The sequence below is a fragment of the Odocoileus virginianus genome, chromosome 9 (assembly GCF_023699985.2).
Source record: "Odocoileus virginianus isolate 20LAN1187 ecotype Illinois chromosome 9, Ovbor_1.2, whole genome shotgun sequence".
Taxonomy (NCBI): Eukaryota; Metazoa; Chordata; class Mammalia; order Artiodactyla; family Cervidae; genus Odocoileus; species Odocoileus virginianus.
Window position 1 is genome coordinate 53,621,260 of NC_069682.1, and position 26,203 is coordinate 53,647,462.

General features: G+C 44.1%; 1 protein-coding gene across 5 annotated transcripts; it reads right to left on the reverse strand.

Annotated features, from left to right (window-relative positions):
* Positions 1-282: 282 nt before the first annotated feature.
* STX16 (syntaxin 16) lies at positions 283-26,203 on the reverse strand. 5 transcript variants are annotated; one of them, XM_020905189.2, is made up of 9 exons: positions 25,352-26,203; positions 17,506-17,517; positions 10,948-11,055; positions 10,208-10,348; positions 8,935-9,100; positions 7,823-7,914; positions 7,132-7,275; positions 5,685-5,765; positions 283-3,226 (listed from the first exon to the last, which is right to left on the reverse strand). In XM_020905189.2, exons 1-9 carry the CDS (start codon positions 25,430-25,432, stop codon positions 3,122-3,124), a joined length of 930 nt encoding a protein of 309 aa, XP_020760848.1. In that variant the 5' UTR covers positions 25,433-26,203; the 3' UTR covers positions 283-3,121. The 5 variants fall into 5 exon arrangements, with proteins under 5 accessions (XP_020760848.1, XP_020760847.1, XP_020760849.1 ...); XM_020905188.2 differs by lacking the exon at positions 17,506-17,517 and having other exon boundaries at positions 25,301-26,203; XM_020905190.2 differs by lacking the exon at positions 17,506-17,517 and having other exon boundaries at positions 25,352-26,202.

The following is a 26,203-nucleotide window of genomic DNA, read 5'->3' on the forward strand; positions in this document are numbered from 1 at the left end:
TGAAAGTCAAAGTGTTAGTCACTCAATCATGTCTGACACTTTGTGACCCCATGGACTGCAACCCACCAGGCTCCTGTCCATGGGACAGTGGGGAGCATACTGATGGATCCCCTTGAAAGCATTCATCAGACAGACAGACTCCCCAACACTGAGGCAAAGGCCTCAGCACACAACAGTCATTGGTCCCCAACAGTCACATAGCAGGCCAGGCTCCCCCAAAACACAGACGCACTTGAGGAAAACAGGCAGCCCATCATTAAAATTACCACTAGGATAACAGAGTGTTCTTGAATCTGCATGATTGCTTTATTGTACAAAAAGTTTCCAGTAACAGTAAATTAGTTTTCTAAAAAGGACAAAAAAAAAAGTTGTTTTGGATAGAAGCGCTTCACTAATTGCTTTATTTAAGCACACACACACACAAAAGTCTTATCTGACCAATTAGGTTGGAAGGTTTTTATTACCTTTAAGAAGCCATTAGCTAGGATAAAACACTGAAAGCACTTGTGTCAAAACAAATAAATAATGCTCTCTCAATTAGCAGAGACTGCGGTAAATTCGTTAGAGATGAACACGGCTTCACGCCCAGGGTCGGCAAGTCAGCACCTCCCCCCACCCCAAATTAATAGAACAAGAGACAGTAGTGCTCAGTTCCCATCTCAGGAAAGATCAGGAGCTCCAGGGACCTGACAGGCAACGTCTACGGGTCCCCCCTCCAGCCCTGGTCAACAGAGCCACGCAGGCCACGTCACTGAGGGCAGGGGTCCAGGCTGAGCCTGGAGGTGCCCTCCCGGCGGTGAGGGCAGAGCCGGGAGGGGCCACCTTTGCCACCAGAGCCACAGGTGAGACGAGGAAAGAGAGGAGGACCCTCAGGTGCCAGGACACTAATTGCTAACTTCCCCCTCCAGCCTGCAGTGCTGCTGACCTGTCCCCAAGAGGAGGCTCAACAGAACAAGACAGAGTTTCGTGGAGCCTGGCAAGTTGGAGCACGTGCTCCAGCTGCTGCTGGCCTGGGGACACGGTGATGGCAGCAGATGGCTGGGCTTCAGCTGGTGCTGCCGGGGATCCAGTCAGAGGGGGCAGCCGTTGGGATCCCACACAGGATCCTTCAAGCCATCCCTAGTCAGATTCATTATTTTACCCAAAGGAATTGGGTAAAAAAATCCAACTCATCACCCTGTTCACTAAAAATAAATACAAATAAATAGTGATCCTTTCTTAAAGGATTACGTTCCTTAGAGGGTCAGTGAGCCTGAGCACTGGAAAAGCTCCCACAATAACCCTTAACACCAACCACTCCAGGCTGTCTAGGAGGGGAGCCCCTCATCTGGACAGACCCCATCCTGGGAGCAGCTTGACTCCCTGAGCTCAAAACCACTGAGGCTAAAGAGCCTACAGCTGCTCTCAAGGACCAAGGAAGCCCCCACTTCAAGGGCAACTGAGGAGGGGCTGGACCTTATTCCCAGCCTTCCTCCCTAGTAAGTAGCTGTCAGGGAATGCCACGCTACTTCCCGATATGCCAGGGACGCCTTTAGATCACCCCATGCCCACGTCAGGAACAGGGAACCAGGGACTGTCCAGCTTCATGAACCACTTGGGACAGAAAGGCTGGGCAGTGTCTGGGTTTTAAGCACATGACCTGTTTGGACAACTTGAATCTCAGGGTTTGAGTTTAAATTTCTGGAAATAACTTCAAAGTCAATTCTAGAGAGACAGGTTATGTGACTGGTCCAAATAAAACATAGCACACTTAATGAGGTCATGCTCTTTTAAAACATTTTACAAGAGGTAAAAACAATGGAAAGCCATCAAAAATGACACAAAGACCATTAAAAAAAACTATACTGGTGTCTCGAGACCCATTAAAACATGAACAACTTCAGGTTTCAAAGTTATCATCACTTTCCACATTACTCCACAGGTCCAGGAATATGTTTGAGCACCATATTGATAATAGGTAAGTGAACCACAAAGTCCTGCTTTGGAGAACAGATTCATGCTCACACAAATGAGGGGTTTTCTGAGCCAAGATTTTCACAAATGGCAGGAATATGCCTACCTTCTGGGCATGTTCAATGGCAATGGAAGGGCCAATAAATCAAACCACTGGGGGAATATTTTACTTTGAAATGGAGTCATGTTTGGTTAATAATTTGAGACCCACTAATCCTAAATGGGGTGACCCATTTAAAATGGCCTCTGTGTAAATTCACAGTCCATTAAGTGGGGTCTAGCTTGAACAGGTCTTTATGCAGTTATTATATAAGTAACGGACTGAGCAAGGATGGCTGGGGACGGGCACGGGGACACACCGACCACCTCTGGTGACTCTTCGACACTGCCGAGCGCCTTTTTGATGTGAGGTTCTTTCAAATCATCAACTTTTGCATTTGGGTGGTTCTGCTTAGTAACCCCTTTCGGTTTACAGGAGAAAATGCAGTGCACAAATCTGAGATGAGGAATACTCCATTTACAATTAATTTAAACTTATGAAGCTGTTTTAACTGGCCCATCTAAATGTGTTAATTAACATCGATGATGGTTTCTTATTTTTCACACTTTGTTACTCTGATCATTAACAGTGATGGAAAAGTTAAATTAAGTTAATGGGGAACGGATTATAAATTCTTAAAGGATTTCTCAGTTTGTTTTCAACTGGAAAATATATAGACAAAGATGAAGAGGCATTTTTGCCTCTACGCATAAATTTCTGGTACCAAATTTCTTAAAAACCAGATGGTTTAAAAAAATTTTTCCAAAAATTCTTTTAACATGCTGCTCAAACATGATTGCTTAGAAAAAAAAAAGAGCATATACAGGTATGATACATCAAACAGCGTGAGGAGGCCTGTAAACATTCAACTGATATTTTCTTTCTTAAAAAAAAAAAAAATCACTGAAGTGAGAACTCATCTCTATTCCGCAGCAGTATCCAAGGTCCTTCACATCTCGACAATGAAGGAGAACAGATGCCCCTTCCCCTCGCGTGAGCACGACCGGGCCGAGGAGTCCATGGGGCCGCCACTGCCCCGGCTAGGCCGGGGCCGTACCTCTGCCAGAGCCCACGGGCGCCGGGCCTTGTACCCGGGGCCACGTGCCGCACACACCAACCCGACGCTGCTCAGTGAGACTTCACGCCGACGAGGACAACAATGAGGACAATGATGATGACAAGTAATATTAAAATCACAAGCATCTTCCGATTCTTCTTTTGATACTGCTCTGCCTACAGAAAGAGGAGGGAGAAAAGGTCGTCATTCTCTCCAAAATCAAGTCTGGCTTGTTTCTAGTCCTAGCTTCTGGCTGTACCCGCACACCTGACACCTCTGCCACCGGCTTCACCAGCACAATTGTTGCTATTAACTCCTAGGGTCCAGTCGACTCCCATGGCCCCCGAGTTCCCTACCTATAGGCTTCACAAATCACCTGCTGGGAATCCACCATCACCTGAGGGCCACGGGAGGAGTCCAAGGCTCTGCCTTCAGCTCCACACAGCCCACCTCTCCTCACATCCCCCTCCACCAACCACAAGGACCCAGTCTTTCTACGGAAGCCTCTTGCTTCCAGACACGGTTCTCTGAAGGTACGCACAGCTCCTTCATTGAGAAGTCAAACTTCTGGCTCCAGTTACCCCAGCCAGAAAGGAGAGAATTGAGGGCCCCAGAAAAGCTCTTCTACCTCTTCTGAGTCTGCAAACAAGAAGAAATTCATCCTTGGAAGTACTGAGTTGGACAAAAAAGTTAATTCAGGTTTTTCCGTAAGATGCTATAGGAAAACCCAGACAGACTTTTTGACCAACCCAACAGAAACAGGAAAGTTGCCCCATGGGGTCAGGTGCAGAAAGAAACCACCTGAGATGAGTCATCCTGTGTGTCTAGCGACACACGCCTATCGTGCCGGAACGTGACCCAGGGAAAGGAGAGGGGAGGAGACAGTAGCGAAAGTATCCCTGAGCACATGGGGAGAGCACATTCCCCACACTCCTGTAGGCAGCACCGCCTCACGGCAAAGGTGAGGGCAAAGATGAAAGTGAAAGGAAGGAGGAGATAGCTTGAGGGCAGCGCGTGCTCGGAAGGCCCAGCCTCCCGTGCCCACTTCCCCATCCCCACCAACCTTCTGACCAGCAGTTCTGTGTCCTAAGTGAGCCCTCCCATCCTCCAGGAGCCACTCATCCACAGGAGGAAACCTCAGGACACGTTCACCTGTCTGGAGAGCCTGGCCCGGAAGAAGTGACTCCAAGGCCCCCACCAGCCTCAGATGAGCCAACCGCCAAGGCAAAGGCCAGCCAAGCCCGAGAGAGGACAGTACGTGCTCACTCTTGTAGTCAGTAATCACCACTGAAACTGACACCAGGTGATATACTTATTTAAAACCTCTCAAAATGATTTATAAAGTCGAACCTTAAACAAATTTTTAAGTTCCCACTGGATATGTACACCCCCGCAGAGAAAGCTTTTCCCCTTTATCTCTGTTGAATTACAAAACATGTTTTGCTAGTTTTTATTTAAGAAACTTCAAAAGTGATGCATAATTCAACAGCATATGAAGGCCCAGATATTACCGAGTGAGAAACTAAAGTTAGCTTTCACATTTTTAACACATAAAATGCGGCAACCAAATGAACCGAATGCTTAAAAAATTAAAAAGCCTCCTGTGTCCACAAGGCAGACCTCCTCTTTCTCAGTGTCTGCTGGCGTCCCACCCACTACCACCCTGCACATGGTAACAAGCATACAGAAGAGGAAGGTGAGCGTTTCTGGTCAGACCTGTGCGAGGCCTCACCTTCCGTAAACCTGACACCGCGGTCAGATGCGGTCACCTCTACCACAGGAAGTGACTGGTCTCAGAGAGATGATAGAGAAGTACATTAGTGAATCGAGAATATCACCATTACACATGGCTAAGAGTACCGCTGTCCATGAGGGGATGGACAGAATTTACTTCATCTGTGAAGTATTTCATTCCTTCTAAAGAAAACATGCACCCTATTATATATAAGAGTCACGCAGCAGTGTACATATGTGTTTCTCATGGTTGATTACAAGATTTTTAAAGATGTTTTCCATTTATTTTTAACAAACATCATGAAAAACATTCCAGAGACAGCCATCAGATTATTAGCAAAGAATGAGAAAGCTAATACTCTCACTTCAACAGACTACTCTCTCCTCAAGGTGGTACACAGATATACTGTGGTAATTAAAAGAGAAAATTAGATTTTTATCTTCTCCAGAATGAATCCCCACCAGCAATTCATCAGAAAAGTATCACAACAAGGGAGGTCTGAGTCAGCAGCTACCAGCAGACAGAATGCGCAACACGGATGTTAACAAATACCCACTCGATCGATTCCCTAAAACAAGAGGGCCTAGCCAAGGAGTAAAATATTTTCTAAAAGGAAGAAAACCACGACTCTTTCAGAGTTTGCTGTCACAGAAGGGGGTTCTCAGCAACTTCAACTCTGCATGTGGGGTGCACCGGGATTCACTAACTTCAGGCAAATGGCCACAGCCCACATGGTGGGCTCTGAATAACATGACAGGCTGCATTTTCACAGCCCCATCTAGAGCTGATGACAGAGGAAAGTGCCGGGGACAGTTAAGACAAAAGACAAGCCTCGTATGAATTCTTGATATGGGAAAACAATTCTTCAAATTCTCAGCCACTGAAAAATATGCCATTACCTTGTGGAGCTGTTTCAAGCCGTCTTCAGTTTTGATACAGGACTGCTCAACATTATAGTCGATTCTATCAAGGACAGTACCCTGGGTGATAAATGACAGTCACAGACAATCAACAAGCGCAACTGGGAAAATGGAGCTTCAGAAATGAGAGATGCAGATTGCAGGCATCGTCATCCACGGGATTATCTGTCCTGCTTGACTGTGGGGTAAAGGGACACCCTGTCAGCTCTGGAGTCCATCACCAAGCAGAGTGAGGTGCTGGGTGGCAGAGTGCTGCCGTCAGCTGCAGGGAAGCCCAGCTCACGAGAAGAAAATACTGACAAATTGAGGTTTCTTTCTTGGATTTGGCCACTACAGGATACTCCATATTCAGGCTTACTGGGGCTTTAAGAAATACATGGTTCAGTGGAAACAAGCTCTGAGTGGTGAAGGGCTTGCTTCTGTGCCCATCTGTGGCTTAAACTCGCAGGTTCAAGGAAGCAGAGAAGGCCAGTTAAGCCAGGACTGATTAGAACGAGGTCTGGAAACTGACTATCATGTCTGAACATCTCCACGCGCCTCCATGGGTCAGAGCAAACACAATTAGCTCCAACACACCATGTAAAATCACACATTCGCCTCCAGGAAAGTTTTGCTTGTAATTTTTTAATTGCTGAGTTCAAACAGGAAGAAGGGAACACCAGGCTCCATGGAAGGAGGGGGCTCTGAACAGAAGTGTGCTGCGTCGGGAGAGACGGCAGCACGAGCAGTTCCGTGAGAGCCCCGGGAGTAATTAACTTAACTAGATCTTCCACAGCCTCGTCTGCTCCAGTCTGCAGCTGGTTTCGGGGGATCAGGACCCAAATCCCCACTGGCAAGATAATAAAACACCCTAATCAGATTGTAACAGTGAACAAACAATCTAATTCTACTTGAGGGCTAGTGGTTCCAGTTGCTGTTACACAATAACCTGCCAAAATTAGATGGGAAAACTTATCCATCGTCAGAATCACCGCTGAGCGTGGACAGAGCCAGCCAGGCCCCCGGCATCAGGTGCTCCTGGGAGCAGCCCTGGGATGGAGGCAGAGAATGTGAGCACTGTCACGGACACCTGTTTCTCATCTAAGAAATAGTTTATTAGTGTTTTTATGGGGCATGACAAGAGTCTGTATATAATTTGTACACATATATACATACACACATACATAGTGAGTCGGGAAAATTCCCTGGGAAACGGCAACCCACTCCAGTATTCTTGCCTGGGAGAATCCCATGGATAGAGGGGCCTGGCGGGCTACAGTCCATGGGGTCACCAAGAGTCGGACACGATTGCGCACACACATTGTATATACACAGAAGGAATGGGTTCCAACTGCTTTCCTGACAAAAGTGCAGAATCGAAAAGCCTGGGGAAGAATGAGGTATCAAGGCAGGAGAGCCCACTGACGAGGCAGGTAAACACACACACCTGTTCTACGATCATGGCTCCCAGGTCCCTGAATATCTCGTTCAGGTCGGATATGGACTGCACGATCTGGCGGATCTCCCGCTCCCGCTCCTCCACCAGCAGCGTGTTCTGCTCCACCAGCACTAGCTGCTCGTCTGTAAAACCCTAGCCAGACAAAGAGGACAAAATGTGCACATCAGAATTCTTCCCAAGAAAGTGATGGCGTGCCATTTTACATATAACTTATAAGAAAACAAAATCTGAAACTATTTCTATAGAGCATATAACACACAAGCACTTATTTTTCCCTAACAAGAAAGATCTGATCTCCCTGAATCAGGGGGCTCTAAAGCATCACCAGCCAAAGCGGGGGACACAGAGAACCTCTTGTCTGCAGCTGCCCCAGGTCCAAGTGGCAAGAGCACCAGGGAGAAGCCCGCACGTCTCAGGGTTCTTCTGGGAGTGGGGTGTGCAGACTGCTTTCCAAAAGGTTCTGGAAGGCAGCTAACAGGGTCTCCCTGCAGTCTTTGGAAAGGAAGAAACAGTATGGCCCCCATGACTGTTCTCCCACCAGCTGCAAAGCACTTGATGGATGTGCACACCGCGCAGTGCCGATCCATCTGCATCTCAGGGAAGATAAAGGTCCGCTAAGAGAAGGGAACAGAGCGGAGCGCACATGCGCAGCGGGCGGGTCCGTGGCCCCGACACATACCCGGTCATACAGAGTATTATCCTCGCCATCGTCCATCAGCGGTACTGATGTAGCAAAAAAATGCTGGGATCTTTCCTCTCGATTCTTCATGCCTATCGTGGACAGGAATTCACTTTACTTGAATACGTAAACCATCCTGGTTACTGTTCCACCATTAAAAGGGGGTATCTAGAGTAAAACTCAACAGTCAAAATGGAGACATTCTTAGCCACTTTAGAAGCAGCCCTGCTCACCTCCAGAGGTGGGGGACAGTAAAGGACCACAACCATGCAACAGCAGGCAAGCATTCAGGGTTACTTAGGACAGAAATCACACTGCAAATGTGAACAATTCACTGGATGCCAGGTAAATGACAATGTAACATAATCATCTGAGACTCTCTAAGTGAAGCAGAAACATTTAACTGCTGTTAAAAAGCATTAAAAAATTAAGTATTTCTCTCTAAAAGTATCTCTGGTAAGAATTCCAAGTGGCCCTAATAAAATTTTAGAAGTAGTAAACTGAAAGCACAAATACAAATATGCCAGCTGTCAGCACGGAGAAGTAGCTTTTGGGGGAGCCTAAGGGGATATCATTGATTTGATTACAATGGCAATACAGAAAAAACCAGTTTATGGGTGCTCTAAATGAGGATGTAGCTGAAACCTGACTTCGCACTATTTGGGAAGGAAGCGAGGCTGGGAGAGAATGTGTCTGCTTTAACTATTCCCAGGTAAGGTGTTCAGACAGATAGGCAAATATGAAGCTTCAACATGATTCCAACTATTTTTATCCATTTATCAGCAGCTCCCACAAGCCTAACACCTAGAAAATGATAAGCTTCTAAAATATGCTAGATTGATTTTCGAATACTTTAAACTTGACAAGGGTAAGTTTCTCTTTTGTTTTTTTATAGGAGGACTGTCAATGCCCCATGGGGTGGCCTCAGTCTGGATGTGGCTCCCACCGGGGGCAGGAGGAGCTACTTTCTCCCCCGTGCGGTAGGAGGATATGCCAAGGCAAAGGACAAAACAGAGAACGAGCAGAAGAGGAGGCCAGAGACACAGAGCTGCCCCGTGCCCCGAGCGCTGGGACGCTCGTCACTCAAGAGCCTGGTGCGGGTGGACACTCACGTCGGAGGTAGCCGGACTGTGCGTGCCGGAAGCTGGTGGACAGCTCCTGCAGGGCCTGGGCCAGCGAGGCCACCACGTTTCGGAGGAGCCGCTCCTCCTGCTCCGAGCAGGCCCGGCGGGCCCGGCTGGGCAGCGCCTGTACCGCACGCTGACACCTATGGAAGAGCTGGGAGGACAGGGGGCGCTCACAGTGGGCCGGGGGCCCCGAAATGCCTGCATGCCAGAGTGAGACACACAGCGGCTCTGGCCGCACAGGTTGGCGCTGAGGATCGCCAGGAAGTCGGAGCTGAGCCAGACTCGAACAGATGCTGTGTGTGCACATGCCATGTGCATTGCTCCTCACAGCCTTCTCATTTAATCCCGACAGCCACCTTAACTAGGTATTATTATCATCATTTCCACTTTACAGATAAGAACACCGGGGTCTGAGGAGTTAAATGAGAATCATGCTACTGTTAATTGCTAAAAGCCAGGACCCAAAAGCTCTTAACACCCCAGGGCTTCCCCACCCACCATGCCCCATCTCTGTGCAGCAGCAACCCAGGAGGTGTAAACAAATGAAAAATGTAACTGCTTGTTTACACACTAGTCACACTGCTTTTTAAGATTTTTAAAGTATCTTTTTAAAAAGGCTTTATTGAATTTGTTACAATACTGTTCCTGCTTTATGTTTTTTTTTTTTTTTTTTTGGCAAGGGGGCATGTGGGATCTCAGCTCCCCCAAACAGGGATGGAAACCATGTCCCCTGCGTTGCAAGGCGGATTTTTAACCACTGAACCATCAGTGAAGTCCTGAGTCTCGTTATTTTAAAATTACTCAAGTTTAACATTTTACAAGAGACACTTCCAGGAGGCTGAGGTTCTCTGGGATATTAAGAGATTCAGTCTGGGCAACGGCTCCCCATCTGTTCAATTACAACTACCCTTTTTTTAAAAAAAAAAAAAAAACAAGAAAAAAATTTGCACACTAGTATACAATAGAAGTTACACATCTTAAAATCAAATGATTGAACTCAATAATGCTCTGAACTTAATTTTCATATCAATCCACAGTAGTACTTAAGAACAATCAAAAAACAGTCCCCACTCCCGCAGGAAAAGGAGTGCAGATGCTGAAACCTGGAGGAGCTCAGGGCCTCCTGGATCCCTCTGTGAACTTCAACCTGGGAAGCGAAACTCTAGGACTCATTTAGCACTGTACCGTGGCCTGGCTTTTGAGAGGGTGAGGAGGGCGGGAGACCAAGTTCCCACCTGAGGACCCCTTCCCCCCTCACCTGTGTGATCTCCTGTGTGGTTATCTCGATGGCATGCTCCTGCTCACTGCTGTCATCCAGGGTAGGTCGGTTTAAGTGCTGGTCATGAAGGCTGGCTAACTCCTTCATCTTCTGTTTAATCCGCCCAACATCATACTGTATCTAAACAAATGAAATCCCAGAGCTCCACTCTCCCTCCAGGTGTCTGTCTGCCTCTGAGACAACCAGCTACACTCAAGAGTACAGAGCTCAGTCTTCAACCAACTCATCGTTGACTGAGCAACCTTTAATTCAAACCACCAGACATTCAAATACCACTCTTCCTGGTTACACAGTTCTTCAGTTTCTTTCTGTAATTCAGCTGTTGTTTAGTCACTAAGACATGTCCAACTCTTATGCGACCTCATGGACTGTAGCGTGTCAGGCTCCACTGTCCATGGGATTTCCCAGGAAAGAACACTGGAGTGGGTATCCATTTCCTTCTCCAGGGTATTTTCCCGACCCAGGGATCAAACCTGAGTCTCCTGCATTGGCAAGAGGATTCTTTACCACTGAGCCACCAGTTACTACTAAAACCAAAATCACAAGCATCCCACAGACACACACACCTTTCTTGTGGTGTGTGACCTGAATAATTCTAAAGCTAACACACTTAAAAGGACATGCATTCAAATGTAGCCAATCAATCTTTATGGCAGATATTTTAAAACATGTTATAATTACCTCAATAAATAAGAGTGTGAAACAAACATTCCACTTACTTCATCCACTCCATCCACCCATTTAGGAGGGGACCGCTTTGTCACACCAATTGCGGCTTCTGGGTCTAAGCTAATGCCTGACACCAGAGCCATGCGATCATCAGCGAGCTACAAAGAAATAAAGGGACATTAAAAAATTATTCAAATTCAGTCCAGACAAGCACACTCTTACTCCATTTTAAACGTCGCTCACTAAGACACAGAAATAGAGGAGCAAATGCACTTGCCTGGGTTACAAACTTGCTTTTGATACTGCTAGGATATGGAACTGTTTTCCTATCTTTCCACGTACCACTTCTTAATTTCCTTGGACATACTTGTGAATATGAATTTGACTTGATCTGGCTTTGGAAATGTCATGAAAAAGTCAACAAGAGACCCTTAAAAGAAAAACCTTTGTATTGTACTATGACGGGATGGCATGAAACTCAGCAATTCATTTGATCAGACACGTTAAAAAAGAAAACATTCTAGGCTGTAAATGGAATGAACAAAAACATTTCAAGGTTTACTTACAGACACTTAGCTTATTTCGTAAATAGGGCTGATCCAGGTATCTTAGTCACAAGATCATTAACCAGGTGTTAAAATGCGTGGAAGAGCTGCCTAAAACAGCCAGCAAGTTATCTACCATTTGGCAAAAGCAATCCTTAACATCTCAAGGCAATCTTACACTCATTCCCTTTCTTTGGTTAAATGTCCACAGGTAGCATTTTCCCTTATTTTCAAATGATCTCCATAGTACTTGTTTATTTTACCTATGTAATACACTGCCTTAGAAAGCTTTTAAGAATGGGAGGGAAATCACAGGTTTGGTGTGGTTAAACTGTTCTATTGCCTGGAGGCAGTGAACAGCTGAAAGGATCTTGAGGTACCCCTCCAGAGTTCAGAATTTAGAAATGCCAGTTTCAAAAGATACAAATGATGATCAGAAAATAATGGAAAACAGCATATAAAAGTCTGCTACAGGTAGGACTTTGTACATTTTCTAAATCACACTGCAGAACTGGGTAGAGAATGTATATTGCTTTTCTTCACCCCTCCCTGCATTTATCTAAATTTATTTTTTCACTCATTCAGCAAATACTGTTTTTTTTTCCCCTAACAATAAAGGAACAAGGCAAAATTTTTAACATCCTCGGATGAAGGGGGTTAAAAAAAAAAAAATCACATAAGGAAAAGCCTAAATCAAAAGAATTCTTCAAGCAACAAGCCCCAAACCCGGAACAGGGAGATTACAGCAAAATTCCTAAAAGCACATTGGAGTCTTGCGTCCAGCTCTGTCACAGCGGGGGAGGCACTGCCCCCGCTGGCTCAGGGGGCGCGTCTGACGCAATGCCCACGCTGAAGGGACCAGCCGCCCCAGCAGTGTTCCCCGGCATCTGAATCGTGATCAGGCCCAGCGCCTTCCGCAGCGGCGTGGACCCTGCAGGGCCAGTGCCGTTTCAGGTCCTGAACAAACGGTGCGTCACCCCACCTGCGCTATCGGGGCTCTGCGTCTGTGCTGTGTAATTCTCAACCACAGCCACCTTGTTTGTTTTTAAGAGTTCACTAATAGGAATTTTACCTTCCTTTTATTATTTTAACCGTCACACAAGCTAGGTGAGCTAGGGGCTATTATTCCAATCTATAAATGAGGAAATTGAAACCCAGAAAAGTTAACTAGTTTGCCCAAGGTCACAAAGCTATTATGTGACAGATTAAAACCTGGGTTGACTGACTCCGGAAGCCCCAATCACCCCACCAGCTGCCAATCACTTTGGCAGGCCCATGAAATACAACTGCAATTTGCTAAGAAAATGTTATCAGGATAACAAGCCCTCACCTTCAAACAACAACAACACAAGACACAGTCCTCGGATCCATTTCCCACCAGAGACAACAGGGACCACAGGATAGGCTCAGCTGAGCACAGAGGCATGGACAAACTGGCCTCTGCAGATCCAGCCCCTCACCCCACACACAGCTGTGTATTCCTCAAAACTCCCCCCAAAGCCACTGAGAACCGTGCAACCTTGGAGTGGGCACAATGACCAAACCAAAAGTGACCAACCACAGACCACCACCCAGCACCTGCTGGCTGGACAGCAGGCACTGGGCACAGAGCTGCTGCCTAACTGGAGCAGAACTTAAACCTCCAGCTGTTCACACAAAGCGACACCTGTGGGTCATAGAATTTCCACTGTGCCAGTTTATCATCTAACACACTGCACGTTACTATTGCACCAAATCTCAGTAAAATAATAGTAGTAACTTGTTTTATTAAGAGATTCTAAACTCACAATTTTGTACTGTTGTGACTGTTAACCAAAATACACTAAACCAAAAAAAAGATACAGAGACAGTGTTTACCTAAGTTTATCTGCACAGTAGTAACTGGTATCAATTCTCTGAAACAAGTGAGAAATTTTTATAATTCACATATGAAGTCAGTTGAAGTGGATTCAACTCTTTCTTAAGCAGTATTTCGTTTTACCTAATAGATGTGTGTCTCCCAAAAATGCACATAAGAGAGTGTGCGCACACACACCCTCTTCAGGGGTCTCAGGGAAGCTTGCTGAGGGCCAAGGGGAGGCATAACTCCCCAGCTAGCCAGCCCCAGCTTTCCCACAGGTTGTATCAGGATTGTGCCAATGAGACAGAACAGCTGATTCTCTGAGACTAAAAAATTTATAAACAGGGAATAATTTGTCCCCTTTACGATATCATCTATAGCAAGAGTTTATCATGATAAAGAAAAGCAGCCTTAAAAGAAAAGTGTCATTTATTTGATCAGAATTGGCTTGTAATATGTATCACAGTATGTACCATTTTTTAATAAAGGCTGTTTTAGGAAGGGAAAATCTAATGGAAGGTAGCTGTCAATTAAAACTGGGAATATGAACATTAAAAAAATACATTTTAAATGCAAAACAATCACCCTTTCAACTTCAGAAACGTCACTTCCCATTTCAAGGTTTTCTCATTTTTAAGATCCAAAATATGTCCATTTCCGAGCTGCTATCCAAGTCAACTCAGGCCTGAAAAGCTGTCCTGTTTCCACTCCCTCTACTTGCTGCTGTTCCATTCCATGTCCCCCCAGTGAGGAGACGATGATGGTCACTAAAGCTTTTCTTAGCGAACTTAACGCTTCTGAAGTTAAAAAAAAAAATCTTTCCATGTTCTTTAAATAAGAAAAAATATATAAAATTGTACTCATGAGAATTACGAATTTAAGAATCCTTATCTCTGTGATTTGTAACTCATGTCCTCTAAGAACTATAGGGCATGTGACCCCACTCCAGAGCTACCCAGCTCTACTGCATCCATGCAGGAAAATTTCAACGGTTGCTCACAATGGCACGCCGACAGGCTGCTTGTTCAGTTCATCAGAGTTATCGCTGCCCTTGGTCCACTTCAGACGTTGACAACTGTCCCTTTAAAGAACACCTGACAGCATGGACAAGTGCTTGATCTATGGATAGAAAACACACACACACACACACACACACACACACACACACACGAACACAGTCTTATAAATCTTGCTGTTCCAACTATACAGCCTTCCTCCTCTTATAAAACCCGACCTTTACGAGAAGGCTGATTTAGTGTTCCATAAGATTAAGGCTATGCAAAGCCTCTGGAGAGATTAGAAAAGTCAAATATATCCACACACACATGCACACTCATCTAAAAAAAAAAAATAATAAACTAAGTTCAGTCATAATGCACTGGTAATAAGAACCAACACTGACAATTCTGGATCGTTTGCAGCAACACACATTTAGAAAGTCCAGAAGGGACGTTGACCAAGACCGCCTGGTGGCTCTGGTTTCCACCTGAGACAAGGTGGGCATGTACGTGGTGCAGTCAACTCACTGTGCTGGGATGGCTAACAGACGTTTAAGGCTGAAGAAACCTCCTTCCCTTGAGGGAGTGAGGAAGCACGTTGTATAAAAGAGTTGGGGGCTATCAGCACTACAGATTTTTCCTTCTAATCTGTGATCGTTTTAAAATAGTGTTTACCTTTTCTGATTATGAAAGAATAAATGTTCAAGACAGCCATTATTTTACGTGTGCAAAAAATACAGAATTAAAAATTCTGACAACGCACCACCCAGATAAAATGTTGCTAGGTTCACTAACCTTCCTTTTCCCCCCTCAACTTTCATATACAAACTTAAAAAAAAAAAGTAGGAAGCAACTTGTCTGAACCCCGACTTTCAGCCCAACGACAGACGGCTCCCTGTTCCTCAGACACGGATACCAAGGGGCTGAGACTCCCCTTCTCAATGCTGCCCCCAGCAGGGGGACCAGGGAGCCTGCCCGTGCTGGCTGGCCAGCGCTCCGGCCACTTCACCCTGCCCTTCCCAGGCTATGTGGCTTGGGAACCTGATGCTTACATCTTGTAATTTTAAAAATCATTCTTCCTACGAATTAAAAAATCCAACATTTTGGGAGACCACTCTGTCTAAGGCCAGACACTGGGCAGGGGAGTGATGGGGGTGGGGTTCTCCTGGAGCACCCCTTACTTGTTTCTGGAGAAGAGCAGAGCCTGGCATCCCCAGGGTGCAGCTGATTTTCAAGGTGACTTGAGAAGGAGAAATGACAAACCCATGTGGCCACCATGACACAGTCAGGACAGTGTGCTTGGGCCTCACTGATACAGGGATGGCCTCCATTGGACCCACGTCGGGGGTAACTGAAAGCCCAACTGCACCCTGGCAAAGCTGGGACTCTGGACACTGTTCCCAACACACGGCCCCGCTTCTTGCTCTGCACCAAGCACGCAGTTGTAATAAACACACACTCATAATTAGGGTGTGAGTCAACGATAAATGCAATGAATGAATGAAGTAAACATAAGACATGTCATGTACAATTCACTCCATAACTGATATGCTGACTCTGGACAAAGGACAAGAAGGGGAAGTGAGCGGGTGGCGGGCTGAGGGGCCATGCAGCCCCAGAGTGGACAGGCTGGGCCTCCGGGCATGTGGCCGGAAAGGTGGCTCTCCACTCTGGGTCTCTGCTTCAGAATGCGGCAAAGAGAACTTGGGGTGGGGCGGGGGGAGCCAGCGTCTGGAACTTGCTGCCTGAAGAGGAAGTAGGAGAGCCTGGAAATAGGTTCAGACAGCAGAGCCCTCAGCAAAGATGACCCTGAAGAGCCGAGTGGGAGAAGTGTTCAAACTGAGGCCACTGTGGCTGTTTCCCCAGCACTGCCCCCCCCCCAACCAGGGCACACTTCTTTTTGGGGGCCACAGGTCCCACATTTCCAAACCACTCAGTAAGGGCAGCACCCACTCCTAGGTGGATGGGTTTGGTTTTCAATACTAATTGGTTCTTAATGACTCAAGCAACAGACATGCATGGTTTAAAACTATTTGCCCGACCTAAGAAAACGGTCGGCAGTTTCCCTTCCACCCCAGGCTTCCTGGAAGTTGCCCATTGTCAACAGCTTCTTGTGTGTCTTTTCAAAAATCTCTTAAAAGTGCTCACAAGCCTGAATGTGAGTTATTTTTCTTAAAACATAAATAATTTTTTTTTAAAGAGTGGGAATTGCAGTATCCATCATTAAAAATCAGGCTTCTTCCCACGTGGCCGTGTATCTGGGAGCTCATTGCCCTGTAGGCCTGAGACAGGAACAAGCGAGGCTATACACTTCATGTAACCAGCTCCCTGAGAAGGATCTTCAGGCTGTTTCCCATCTGCAGTTATTATCAACAAGTAAGGGACCCCACTGGTTTTGAAGACAGTGGGCCTAACCCCACCTCACAGTCCATACTTCTAAATTAAAACAAAAACCAGGGACACCCTCCCACCCTCAATTTTAAAAGGGCCCTTTTAAAAATGTATATCCTGAGGAAGAGTATTTCCAACCCCTTCCTGGCTGAAACAGATAATAGAAAACACAAAACCAACCATCACAGTTCAATCTCTTTTTTCCTCCACGCTTTATTAGCACGACTGGAATAAAGTGCTGTGAACACGTACCCTCTCCATCTTCCGGGAGAATTGCTAATAAGTAATGAAAAGGCCAAAATCGTGCTGCTAGGAAAGGGGCCACGTAACCATTAGTCAGTCAGCACGACCCGAGGGTCACTCGCTCCGTACCGGTGACACCTCAGCAGACAGCTCAACAGGTCTGGTGGCTCTGGGGCCGGCTTCCTGAGGGCTTCTGCCAGACAGCACGTCCTCCTGCACCCCCCCCCCCCCGCCCCCACGACCCCCCTGCACAGCCTGGGGAACCAAGGGAGCTTCGTGCATCATCTGAAAACAATCTGGCTGATTTTAAGTGGGAGAACGTGTTCAACCTTTACTGCCTCCAGAGTTGAGACACTTTCCCAAGAGTAGCAGATACTGTTACCAAGCCCTTCTCTAAATCATCAATTCACCTGGTGTGAAAACACAGTAAATGAATCCCAAGGATTAAATCGTAAAACACAACAAGAAGTAATCATGACAAATGCTAAAATATGTGTAAACTCTGTTAGCATTTTACATATGACCAAAGATTTCAGAGAAACAGGCATTAATTGTATACACTGACATTCAAAAATATTGAAAACACAATACCTCATCCAGCTCCTGAAGAGATATGTTGTTGCCATCAGCCCATCCAGTTAGGGACAGCAGGGGGAAAAAACCAAACAAACAAAGGATGGGGACAGACAGACAGATAAGGGATGGTCAGTTGAGAAAACACTGAGATTTCAAGCAACTCTAAAGTTGACTAAAAATACAGATCTACTAATAAAAGATTAAAAAAAAAATCTCCCCCTTCTAATTCTTCCTTAAAAAAAAAACTATATCAGTATTTAATTTACTGTGTTTTTTACTTTTATTTACTGTGCTTGTTTTGGCAAAAGAGGTAGGAATCAAACAATAAACAATTGTAAAAGTTAAAATACAATAGAAATAAAACATACTTGTTTTAAATGCAATAAAATATAATGGTATTTCTATTTCATAAATGTCAAATAGCATATACAATATTCTAAATTTCCCTTAGGAAGACAAGAGAGCAAAGCTAAAACATAATTTCATTGTGTCAAATAAAAGTAAATTTTAGTGTGTAAATCAGTGCTGCAAATGCAGCAAAATCAGAACGTGAACAGCCCACAAGAATTGTCTATGGCCGTATTCAGATGATATTTGAGTGACCACATATGTAAGGGCTCTGCAAATTAAATCCCGCAGACACGGCTTCCTCCGTGGCAATAAGCAAGCCGAGAAACCACTTGTCCCCGGAGAGACACAGGTGGTACAAGAAAAGGAAAACTCTCCCCATTTGCTTGGCATGTATTATTATAAGTCTAGGAGGCACACTGTTACTATAAGGCTATTATTAAAAAAAGTAAAACAAAACCAAAAGGAGAGGTTTGTTTTTTTTTTTTTTAAGAGGAGCAGGAAGGAAGAAGCATCGGCAGGCAGAAGATTAAGTTTCAATTTAAAAGGAAAGGATCTTTTTACGATCAACATGGAACTCTATTTTCTAAACAGATCTTTACTAATGATAGATAATCTGAACAAATAGGTCCTTTTTTTCTTTAACAGTATTGATCACTGAAATACTTAGTGGTGAATTTCAATAATCAACTGTGTTGATTTTTTTTTTATCCTGAGCAGTAAATTTAGAAAATAAAAAAGACATAACTTCCTTATTTAAAAATTAATAGTGCAAATGAAACTGGTCTATCAGAGCCAAAATACTATTAAACAGTGACAGTAATAACAGTGTAACCACACAACATTCCTCCGTGTAAAAATTCAATTAGCTGACATTGTAGGAAGCTGAAAGGCTCCTTCATTCCTTCTACAGTTTGCCATGAGCAGAGAATTGTATTTCTGTGTATACCCTGCCACGACAGCAGTACTACAAGATGCTCATAGAGGAGACGGTGTCACATGCAAATCTCATTTAATTACCTTTTACTTTAATAAAAGAAAAACCTTTTTTTTTTTTAAAAAAAAGCTAACATTTTCAGCATGAAAGCACTGAGGTGCTTTTATTAATAATACAAGACACAGGCAAAACCCCTAATTCGGTATCTCAACCTGCACATCTACCCATTTTGCAGGGGTTCCTTGGCGTCTCATCTTTGGAAAAGTATTACTGCAAACCCTGGTTAAGATCTCTGCTGCACAGGAGCCTGGCCTCTTGGATTATTAATGAAGCACACAGCCTGATCTCAGTCTCTGCAATTATTAGTTAACAAGAGGTGAAATCAGAATCTTGGGTATATTTTTCTTTTTTTCTTTTACAAATAAGAAAATCAAGTTTAGAATATATAAATTCATTTCCCCAAAGTCACAGGGCTGAGATTCAGACAGACCCAGGTGTTTAGGCCTCTTTCTACCCCACCTTCCAGTCTCTCTACTTTTACCAGCACTTCAGGGAGTTACTAGTGATAGGCAGCTACTACCACATCACGAACTAGATTCAGGAGATTATCTTTTTGAAGCACATCAATCCCTCCGACTTTGCTACTAAAATTAACAGGTTTTGAAACTCCCCCTGCCACCAATTCACCAGGAAACTTTGTCAAGACCTGAATTAAAACATTTAGAATTACCATCAGGAAAAACCAAAACAGAGCCAAAGAAAAACACGATACTACACATCATCACCTTCTAAATCTTTATAATGTCTAAATCTAGGCTTCTGACCTGCCAATGGCGTGCAATCAAGCAAATACTGAAAACTCCAAGCAGCATGTGGAATTTATAGTCTAAAGAACTTTCTACATAAAACTGAAAAATAAGTGGAAACCCATCTGTGTTTACTCAGGAAGTCTGGAAAAGTTGAGCAAAATGAGTTGGAAATACAGGTCTATGCTATAGTGATATTTACTTTATTTCCATTACTGCCAAAATAAAAGTTTGCTTCACTTTCATCCAACAGAGTACCCTTATTCTCAAGTAAGCCTCTCTGCTCAAATGGAATCTTTAGAAACAGAAAAGCAAATAGATCTAAAGAGAAATATACAATGATTTCATACTTGGATTCTAAAGACAGGGGACTAATTTTCCAACTGACTCGGCATGGACTAAAACTTAGAATCTTCAATGTGCAAGTTAAAATGGACTGGCGTGATTGTAAAGTGAGATAAAGAAAGATGTTATAGTAAAATATACATATATGTATATATGTGTATATATATATTCTTTTAAATGGGTTCTTCCTTTCTCCGGGACCTGCAGCACATGTCCGGGAAAAGCTGCCAGCACTCCTGTGGCCCGTTGGGCAGCAAGGGCTCAGGGCCAGGCCTGCCTGTGTTCCTACCCCAGCTCCCGGGCTCGCCCTGTGGGCCCCACTGAGCAAATTTCCTAACTCCTTAAAACCTGTTTCCCGATCTGTATCAAGAGAAAAAAACAGCAGCACCTGTATGATACAGCTCTGTGAGGACTAAGTGAGGCTACAAGTGCAGGACAAGCCCCAAGCCAGGCACATAGTCAGCACTCAATAAATCTTGGGCTAGTATCACTGTCAAGATTGAAGAAGGACTTCAGATTTCTTATAACGATATTTAACCTTCAGTCTCCCCCCCCCAAAACACACCATGTGTTTTATTAAAAATAATGTGCTACTTTCAAACTAATCTAAGACCAATTAAGTTCAGCTTCCATTTATAGATTGTGTATTATTTTAAAGCAGAGAATAGATTAGGCAGTAAACCCTGACAAAGAAGCTCAAGTCCCCTCATAAGATCTTTTTCAGGAGATGAAAGGCAATCACATAGGTCACACAACACCTCATCAGATCAGAACAGCAACCCAGCATCTACCTGTCATTCGTTTAAGACTTTACATAGTTTTTCTTTTTTTTTGAGTGATTATTTAACACTATAAATTCTTAGCTTCCTAAAGCTAAGCTGCTTAAAGCTAAGCTGCCTGTAACTTTTTCAATGAGGTGTTGCCTTAAAACCTGCACTTGGCAGATGGAATGTCAAAGCTACTTCTCCACAGTGCTGGAGCCACTTTTGAGGATTTTTGCGGTAACATCTGGCTGGTGGACAGGGCAATGCTGTTGACTATGATTTCCTCCTTTTCAAATTAAAGCTAAGACTGCAAGGCTTGGTTAGGAGAAACAATGCATTAAAAGAGAATTTGAGAAAGCACTGCTGAATCCACAGGACTACTTACTAGAAATCTCCCCTAACTCAAACCCTCAATTTACAAATCAGGCAAAAGATGTCAGAAGAGATTAAAAGCTTGCCCAGAGACCTACATTCTGAGTCAGCCAGAGTGTGACTTGGCCCTAAGTTCCCAGGTTTGGAGTCCAGTGCGCTTCCCTGTATTTCATGCTGCCCTGAGGCACAACCTTGATGGGCATCTGAAACTGAGGCCAAAGCAGAATGAATGGGAAATGGCAACAGCTGCACTTTGCTGGGAGTCTAAAAAAAAAAAAAAAAAAAAATATCAAACCCCTGGCCTTTCACAATTAGTTTTACTAATATCAACACAATGGGGAACACAGTTAAGTAGAATTTTGTTCAGTTCTGGGCGCTGAACTTTAAAATGCCCACGGGGAAAAAAAAAAAACAAAACAGAAAACTAGACTTCTTGCATAGGCAAGAAACTTAACTTCCCTGCCTGAGCCAGGATTGCTGAGTTACAAAAAGGTCCGGGGCACAAGCAAGCTGCACTGTTATCTGTCCTGCAGGAGAAGGAAGGGGCTTCCTGTGTCAGAGACCCTAGGGGCCAGGGCCATGGCTGGGATCACAGGATGCAGGACGCTGACAGATGGGGTTCACGGACGCAAGGACTCTTTGGTAGTGAGAGAGGTGGGAGTGATGCCTGCCGGAATTTCCTATCCCCATCACAGAAGGCAGTCAAGGCAAGCAGGCAGAGGGGTTATCACAGAGGGGATGTTGGGTCAAATGACCTTTAGGTCCCCTCCGGCCCTTCGGACTTTGTTTTGTCACTGCATATCCTCCTTCAATTCCTGCTTAGCTGTGACATATTTGCCTGAAGGATGCAAAAACCTGTTTTAGTGTGCATTTATAGGTGCACACGATGAACTGCACCACCCTCAACCACCAACTTCCAGTTTTTTCCTCCAACAAGGATGTAAAAAAAAAAAAAAAAAAGCCTGTTTAAATTTTCTAAAGAATATACAGTTTTATGTGAGCTTTGTTTTGAGGTGTGTCATACGCACATTCACGCAAACACCACTTTCCAATCAATTTCCACTGCTTTCACCCAAAATGAAGTGAAAATTCAGGCTTAAAAAAAATTAGATGTGGTTTATTTCTAATTGTGAGATAATCTGCCCACCCCAAAATCAACTTCTACAGCCTTTTCTTCTAACTAGAAAGTAGAAATCTCAGTTTATGATTTTTTTAATTAAGTTATACACTAGAGCTTTGTTATTTCTTTTTTAATTACATGAGTTTTAGTAAATATATACAAATTGTATTTTGTCTTACTTGTGTTTTCAACATGACAGGTATTTATTTTTTAAGTTTTTATTTATGCTTTTTCAAGCACCCAGAAAAGTATGTAAAATGGCACAGCCTCCCCTGAAATACTCATCAGGAGACTTAACAATTAGTAAGTAACACTCTGCCTTATTGTTTCCTTTATTGTGTGTGGGGGGGTGGTGATTAACTATATAAAGTAAGTGATATCTGGACATTTCAATAGTAAACATTTCAGTAGATCTCACTAATAAATCTAACACATTTATTGACTTTTAATTAATTTCTTAATATCACCTAAAACCAGTCAAATTTGACAGCATTAATTTTCTTTGATTTGCTACAAGATTTTGAAATTTACAACTCAGAAGCGAGGTTTTTAAAATTTGTATGAGCTAGATATGCAGTTAAAAATATTATTTAATAAAGTTTAAAAAAATTGTGTTAGACATGGCTTTTTCCCCAAAATATTTACAACATTTTTTCAACTTGAAGAAAAGCTGAAAATATTATACCCTCTATGCAGTCATGCTGTCTTGCCATATTTGCTTCTGTGTGTAAATGTAGAAATGGTTTCTGTAGAATCAATTGCAAGCAAGCTGAAAATATAATAATTCACCCCTAAACACTTCAGAAATCTATGACATGCCATGTGTTTTTTAATGCACACAAAAAATATATAAACATGTGACTTATTTAATTCTAAAGTTAGGCAAACCATGTTTGTTTAATTGCAAAATCTATTTTTAGATAATCTGAATTGACTACAAGGATTTTTTTTTAAGGACATTTTAAAAGATCTTATTCTTATAAGGATCTGAGAAAGATTTTAAATAGTCAAACCAATATACATAACATTTTCAATGGTATATTAGGTAGAAAATATTTTTTAGTGTTCTGAATTAGGCATGTATTTTCAGTTTGACTTAGAAATCTATTTTCAAGAAAATGTCTCAGTTAGCTAAATATACCTGTACATTTTCTGACATATCTATTTTTCCAACTTGTACACATGAGCTATATATTTTAATTATATGGTTTAGTTATATATATATATATATATTTAAAATTACCTAAGAAATCCATTTAAAAAATAGGTTTTATTTAGAGATGCACCTTTAAAAAAAGGCCGGCTCAGACATCAGGTTTTTAAACTGTCTGACCAAATGGTTAACAACAACAAAAAAGCCTCACGTTATCCTATGGTTTAGTGTATTCTGAACCTTATATGGTTAAAAATTTTAAAGCAAACACGTTTTAAAATCAGTTAAAAACTAATATTTTAGAAATATTAATATGAGTTTTAGTTGTTTTTTTACTTTCTACAAGGTAGCATAAAATCAAGCCATTTGAGGAAAATGCAATTTTTAAATCTTAGCAAAACTAAGGTTCATTGAGGATTTTTTTCCCCACTGAATTTCTACTCTCTATTTCTTAGTTTATTTCAGGACATTCTTTTCAAAATTAGTGCTGGAATTAGCCTGTTTTCAATTTTGCACTTACTTCAGTATATTACCTTTTTTTTTTTTTTTTCAGTTTACAAATGTAAAAAATCTTCAAATTCTCAAGTAACTGAAAACCTACACACACTCGGTCAGTCCCTGTTTTATATGCTTTTTGATTTAAGTTTACCGTGATTTTATTCCTAAAGCTGCTCACACAGTTTACAACAGCTTTTCTACATAAGCAAGATGGACAAATACATTTTCCTTTTGTGATTAACAAAAAGGAAAAACTGTCTTTGTAGGTGCTCTGTCAATAATCAAGACAGATGGCCAATTTTTTTGTGAAGCATTTAGATCAAGTCATAAAAAATTTAAAAGGAATATAGTCTGTAACAGGTGAAGTAAGTGTCAGAGCCCCAAAACTGCTTATGTCAAGCATAATCCCCAAGAATCCAGTCTTGGGGTGATTTTACTCTCCCCACAATGCTGCTTCTATTCAAACCCAACCTGTCTACAGCCAGGAGCCCCCCTTACAAATTAGTTTCATATCTTTTCAATTTAGGCTACCCAGGGCTCATCATCACCCTCCTGTTTAGACCATCTGCACCCACTTCCTTGTTCAACAGAGCAGGAGACTGAGGTTTGCACTGGGAAAGTAGCCCTTTATCATAAACAAACAGGAAAACAACAGTCTTCCTTCCAGGTCCTCCCTCTAAGAGATTCTACAGCTGGGCTAAAGAAAGGTTCAGGTTAATTAAATCAAAACGGTGGACTATTTGGGGGGTTAATTTTCACATACACACCACGTTCGTTTTAAAAAGTTCTTATGGAAGAAAAAGCTTAATTTCCTGTTTGGGAAATAGAAAACGAAGAAGCAAGCACCTTACAGCCTCACAAACAAGAACCCCCATGAAAAACAGCAAAGCAATTATTCACAGGGAACACGGGCACACAGAGGGCTTCGAGACCATTAAAAAAAAACAAAAAACAAAAAACAGCCCCCCCCCCCCCCCCCAAAAAAAAACCCAACTCCTTCCTCTCTAGGGAGGGCATCGTTCATTTGCAAGGATTTGGATCTGCCAGCCTGCAAACCGACCATCAGAACCAAAGTGAGGCTGTCTGCGGGGGCGGACGGGGGAAGGAGGGGGGCGCTTAAAACAAAACGGAACAAAAAGGCTTCAGGAAAAAAAGCCTCCAAATCTCAGTGCTAAAACATATGTAAATTGGAGGCGCCGGTCGCGCGGGGACAGCCGGGGGGGTAGAAGGGGGAGGACGAAGAGGGATGCGGAAGTGAGGAGAGCGTGCAAGGCAGAGGTGGAGCAGGATCTAGATGCTTCTTCCCCAGCCAGGGTTATCGAAGCTCGCGGACCCCAGCCAACAGACCCCGCATTTCCATGCTAGTCTTATCTTCTTTTTTAAACAGACAGACAGACACAGACAGACAGACAGGCAGAGCCGCAGTGCACACAGGGCGTGTGTCGGAGAGGCCGCCTGGAGACTCACCGCAGCAATGCTACGTGAATGCAGAGGGCTGGAGGTGGTGTGACTACTCACTTGCTCGGCTAACAGCTGCCGGTTTTGGATGGAATTATTCCGCAACAACAAGAAAGCGTCGGTTAAACGCCTCGTGGCCATGTCTCACCCTTTGTGACCCCCAGCTCAGGGGCCCCCTGCCCACTTAAGAGTCCAGGTTTATTCACTCTTGGCCTAGCCTGGTCCCCTTCGCAGGCCTGCAGCCAAGCAGGTGCTGCTCTGTGCTTCCTCTGAGCGCAAAGACCCCTCCCCAGCTAACACCTCGGCTTTCCAATTGTCTGACTCCCCCTACCCAGGGCCAGCCTTCGATCTCTAAGCACTTGAATCCCCCCAATCCTAGCGTTGCTAGCCAACTTCCCAGAGACCCCTCCCCAATCCAACCTTGGATCTACAAGCGTCTAACTGGCCAATCCGGCTTTGGACTGGGAGACTCGGAAGCCCCCTACCACATCAGTCTCTCACACCCCCTAGGGCCCGAACCTCCTATGTCTAACTGGGCTCACACGCGTCTGGGCCGTGCTTTCAGGCCTGCCTCTGGCTCAGTTTGCCCTCCAGAGGCCTGAGAGGCCTGCTTGAGGGCCCTCTTTGGACAACCGAGCCAGGCCTGGGCCCTGAAGGCCTGCTGCTTCCTGCTGGGGCCTGGTCTGAGCCCTCTAAGGCGGGGGCCCCGACCTCCTGACCCCTTCCCTTTATGGGTGGCCTGGTCCTCCACTGCCACAGCAGGCTGCCGGCCTCCAGGAGGGCAGCAGAGCCTGCTTCCACGGCCTCCTCACTCCTCTTCTCCGGCTCCCTCCATCCCCGGATCTGACTGCTGCTCAGCCCCGGGGCCGTTTCCGTGCTGTGGGTCCCGGGTTCTGGCGTTCCCCCCTGGCC

Excerpts from the sequence above, each read along its gene's own strand:
- STX16 (XM_020905188.2), bottom strand. The coding sequence starts at position 25,432 with ATGGCCACGAGGCGTTTAACCGACGCTTTCTTGTTGTTGCGGAATAAT. Across the intron at positions 7,915-8,934 it reads ACAGTCCGGCTACCTCCGAC|GCATGAAGAATCGAGAGGAA; the intron begins GTGAGTGTCCAC and ends TGTCCACGATAG. Across the intron at positions 5,766-7,131 it reads GAGCCATGATCGTAGAACAG|GGTACTGTCCTTGATAGAAT; the intron begins GTGTGTGTGTTT and ends TTTATCACCCAG.